Raw genomic sequence first — 4,698 nt, 5'->3', positions numbered from 1 at the left:
CAGCTTTGTCGGAAATGCTGAACATTAAAAACACAACTATCAGTCCCTAAGAGGAAGCTAGTCTCCCAAAAGATGGCGAAGAGGGAAAAGGAAAACAAGGACAGGTAATAATAAAATGAAGAAAATATGAAAGAGAAACGTAGAAGAAGACGGAATGCATGCTATGTAAGAGCGCTGAGTCGCTGACTCCGCCTAATTGATCCGCATCCAGTGAATCGACCGCTCGTTCAACCACGAAACGGCTATGGGTTGAAAGAAAAAAAAAAATATTATATATATATTTTTGTAAACAATAAGAAAGAAATTATCTACCAATGAAAAATTAGTGAGAACATTTAAAAATATTTAAAAAATAAATACGACCTGGTGAGTTGGTTAAACTGATTCGCCACGGAATCCATTAGCATGGAGTGATCGAAGCCAATTTCAATAACATATAGTTTGAGGTACCATTTCAACCAATTACAACACTGGTGTATAAATCTCAGCCAAATGCTGTGGTGCCGCCACTACTTATTATCAGTTTTCATTTTGCCTTATTGTCATCAAAAATGATTTTCTGTTATTTTTTATATTTCTTTTCCTAAACTAGAAAATCGAAAAAATAAATTCAATTTAGTATATACGCCACGATTTCTTGTAAAACTAAAAATTAATAAGAAAAAAACGAGGAAGTAAAGATACTTAAGAAGGCGTCAGCAGCATGAATGAATTCGAGTACGTTTCTTTTAAAGATAAGAATACGTGAACGTTAATTTTAAGAATATGAAACTTAAAAGTTTAAATTTAGCTCCCTCCCATAAATGTCGAGAACTTAGTCCGACGAAATAACGACAAGGGAGGGAGAGAGAACGAGAGGGCTAACCGTGGTTAAGTCTGTCAGATGAGACGTGGTTTACCCCGTGTGGACCGCGTTCTTTCGTCTCCCTCCCGTCCTCTATTACTGGTGGAAAGGATTGAAAAGAGCAGGAAAAAAAAAAAAAAAAAAAACCCTTCTTGTTGCTTTTGTTGTTGCTGTTGCCACTTCCCTCTATCTCTCTCTCTCTCTCTCTCTCGACATTGCAGGGCTTGTGAAGCTGAAGGGCTTGAGGGTGAAAACGACGACGACTGAGAGACTTGAAGGTGAAACGGCACAGGGACTTTCTCTGGCGAGTCTTTCTGGAGCTCCTATCTCTCGAGGCTTTGTTAGGGACGCCGTCGTGCTTTCTGGCCTCCAAGTGGCTTAATTGTCTGCGATTTTGCTGTTTACCGTCCGTTTGTTTTGTCTGCGGTGCTGAAGACGGAGATTTTTTGCTTCGCCTCTTTTACGATCCGCACTGGCTTTGTGCCGTTGATCGGATTGTTTTTCATAGTTTTTCGGTGCTTATTTAGTTGGGGCGTTGAAGAAAAGGAGAGTCTCTCTATGTAAAGATTGTGATCTTTGGAAAGCCTGTTCTCTTAGGTATGTTCCCGAGATCCAGCTACCGCCGTTTCTGGTGTGGAACATTGCAGAACTAGGTTCCTATTTTTCCGGTCCCATTTATGGTTTTCTGGTGGGATACTTTTTTCTTTAGTGTTTATTTCCTCGTCTTGTCACTCTGCGTAACTACCTTCTCCGACTTATTATCCAGTTCTCCGGCGATTCGATTCCATGCTTTTATACCCTGCTGTTTCATTATCTCCTGTTAACTGGACGGCCCCTAGGTTTTCGAGGTTGAGGATTCGTTTGTGCCACTCTCTCTCTCTCTCTCCCTCTCTCTCTCTTTCTCTCTCTCTCTCTCTCTCGCTGACGCCTTTTCCTTCTTCAACATATGGATGCAGGGGAATTTCGAGCCGTCGTAGTTCTGCCCTGCTGTTTGGCTTTCTCTGTCGTGCCTGAGACGGAGGCTCCTCTCCCTTCTCCTCCTTCTCCTCGTCTTCTTCGATTCCGTCATGCTTCTTTGTCCAGGTTCGTTGTTTCTGCAATCGGTTCTTTGTTTCCCGAATTGTTAGTTATTTGGGTCATGAAGGCAGCTGGTTTCCTGTGTTTTGTAAGTTGTGGTCTTTTGAATTGGTTCAGGTGAAAACTCCACGGGTATGTACGAAGATATAGGTTTTGGAGGGAGCTTCGATCTCCTTCCTCTGCCACTCCAGCCTTCGGAGTGCGACCAAGCAATTGGGCACGAAGAACAGGTGCTGCAGGATGACGACGAGAGTGAGGAGGAGATTGATGTCGATGAGCTTGAGCGGAGGATGTGGAGGGACCGAATCCGGTTGAGGCGGCTGAAGGAGCAGAATAAGGCCAAGGAGAACGGAGACATCGCCAAGCAGAGGCAGTCGCAGGAGCAGGCACGGCGGAAGAAGATGTCCAGGGCGCAGGACGGGATCCTCAAGTACATGCTTAAGATGATGGAGGTCTGCAAGGCACAGGGATTCGTCTACGGAATCATCCCCGAGAAGGGAAAACCCGTCAGCGGCGCCTCTGATAATCTGCGCGCCTGGTGGAAGGAGAAGGTCCGGTTCGACCGGAATGGCCCTGCTGCGATTGCCAAGTATCAGGCGGAGAACGCTATTCCCGGAACCGACGAGGAAAGCCCGGCCATGGTCTCTACACCTCAGACTCTTCAGGAGCTACAGGACACCACGCTGGGGTCTCTGTTGTCTGCCCTTATGCAGCACTGCGAACCGCCTCAGAGGCGGTTCCCGCTGGAGAAAGGTTTAGCTCCACCGTGGTGGCCGACCGGCAAGGAGGATTGGTGGCCTCAGTTGGGGCTGCGGAAGGACCAGGGTCCTCCCCCTTACAAGAAGCCTCACGACCTCAAGAAGGCATGGAAGGTTGGTGTGCTCACTGCTGTGATAAAGCACATCTCTCCGGATATGGACAAGATCCGGAGGCTTGTTCGGCAGTCGAAATGCCTGCAGGACAAGATGACAGCAAAGGAAAGTTCGACGTGGTCGGCTGTGGTAAACCAGGAGGAGATTATCGCCCGCCAGATGAACCCGGACGCCAGCCTTCCCATGGCGTCCCTGAGCGGAAGCGGGATGCTTGCTTTCAGTGGATTAAGCAACGAGTATGATGTTGATGGCTATGAGGACGACGGTGACATGCAGATCCAGGAGCGTAAGCCTGATGTCTTCAGCCTGGGGTCGATCGCAGGAGAGAGGTTCCAGCTTCAATCGATCAAGGCAGAAACTCCTCCCGACTGCACGCGGAAGAGGAAGCTTCCAGTCGAGCATCTGATGCTGGACCAGAAGGTCTTCACCTGTGACAGCATCGAGCGCCTCCAACGCGATCATGGGATCGGCTTCCTGCACAAAAGCGCGAGGAACAACCAGGTATCTAACTGCCTTTACTCGGGGAGTTTCCCTCAGGGGGTCACTCTGCATGGGATGCAGCAGCCGAACCCGCCGGCTGTTACTGTAAGCAGAACTGCTTATGTGCCGAGCAAGGATGCCAATTTGCTAGCTCCTCCTCCTCCTCCTATGCTGCAACGAACTCCCCAGAATATGGTTGTTAATTCCAATCCCGTGCCTCTCTCCGGCCTGGGAATTCCGGTGGACGGACAGAAATCGATCAACCATCTCTTCGCTATGTATGAGCAGCAGAGCAAGAACCAAATAAGCCTGGCTCCTGCCGATGATAAGAACCTTCTTGACCTTCCACAGACTAGTAATACTCAGACTGGAGGACATGAAAGCAACAGTACCTTTGAAGGAAGTGACTTTGGCGCCCATAACTCTGGCATGAATCTCCTCCTCCGAGATGATCTCCAATTAGATCAGTGCAAGATGTTGGACCAGGCCTTTGACGAATTTCCCCATGACATGAGCTCTGGTTTCAAGTTTGGAGCATCCTTTATACCCATGGACTATTCCGACTCCTTTCCACGGGGGCCGGAGATGCAAAAGCTGGAGTCGTCTCTCTGGTTTGCTTGACCAATTGAACTTTTCACCGTGCTCCCCAACGGTGAACCTTTGTTGTTACAGAAGTGCCTTTCCATTGTTGCAGTGTTACTGTCTCAACCGGGTTGAGATTCTTGACCAGTATACGTGATCAAGAAAGTAAACATGCCATAGTTTTTCATAGAAGAAGGATGCTCCGATTGCAAACTCGTTATCTCAGATTTAGCTGTTCCGTAAGTTGTATGTTTGTCCCGGAAAATTAAAGGTAAGAAGATTGATTATTAGAAACAAAGGGTAGTCTGCCCCTTGTAGCTGTCGTGTAAACCTTCTCTCCAATATGTTCTGCTTTGAAGTAATTTTCTTGGATAATATATAAGTAAAAGATGTGCTATACCTGTATTCTGGTCAGATAAATCCTGTGTTTAGCTTCTCTCTCTTTCTCTCTCTGTGTTATGGTTAACTACGTAATGCTTTATGATTCTTATTCTCATGTGAGGGGTGGCGGCCGAACACGTGATACGGTATTCAGTTTGTACTGCTAAGAGGTTAACCACACTGTTACAGTGTTGTTGCTGAGGATCATATGTTCAAGTTGGTTGTGTTTGGTGAGAAACGCTACATCCATTAGGTGCAGGATAAAGGGGTATAAGAAGCAAGTGTGAATGCTAAATTCCGAGCTTGTGCTGCACAGCAGGAGGTCTTCTGTTCTGTCCTACACACTAAAGAGGTCGTATAAGAAGCAAGTGTGAATGCTAAATTCCGAGCTTGTGCTGCACAGCAGGAGGTCTTCTGTTCTGTCCTACACACTAAAGAGGTCTTCCTGGGCTTGCTTTCGGC

The 4,698-nt window shown here is 47.0% G+C and overlaps 1 protein-coding gene across 4 annotated transcripts; it reads left to right on the top strand.

Moving 5' to 3' along the window:
* The first annotated feature begins 907 nt into the window (after positions 1–907).
* LOC116260535 (ETHYLENE INSENSITIVE 3-like 1 protein) lies at positions 908–4,252 on the top strand. 4 transcript variants are annotated; one of them, XM_031638963.2, is made up of 4 exons: positions 908–1,441; positions 1,611–1,692; positions 1,801–1,927; positions 2,039–4,252. In XM_031638963.2, the coding sequence occupies exons 3-4, from the start codon at positions 1,912–1,914 to the stop codon at positions 3,892–3,894; spliced, it is 1,872 nt and encodes a 623-aa protein (XP_031494823.1). In that variant the 5' UTR covers positions 908–1,441; positions 1,611–1,692; positions 1,801–1,911; the 3' UTR covers positions 3,895–4,252. The 4 variants fall into 4 exon arrangements, with proteins under 4 accessions (XP_031494823.1, XP_031494825.1, XP_031494824.1 ...); XM_031638965.2 differs by lacking the exon at positions 1,611–1,692 and having other exon boundaries at positions 908–1,122; XM_031638964.2 differs by lacking the exon at positions 1,611–1,692 and having other exon boundaries at positions 908–1,148.
* The last annotated feature ends 446 nt before the right edge of the window (positions 4,253–4,698 follow it).

Source organism: Nymphaea colorata, chromosome 9 (assembly GCF_008831285.2).
Source record: "Nymphaea colorata isolate Beijing-Zhang1983 chromosome 9, ASM883128v2, whole genome shotgun sequence".
Lineage (NCBI taxonomy): Eukaryota > Viridiplantae > Streptophyta > Magnoliopsida > Nymphaeales > Nymphaeaceae > Nymphaea > Nymphaea colorata.
This window is presented reverse-complemented; position numbering and strand designations above follow the sequence as displayed.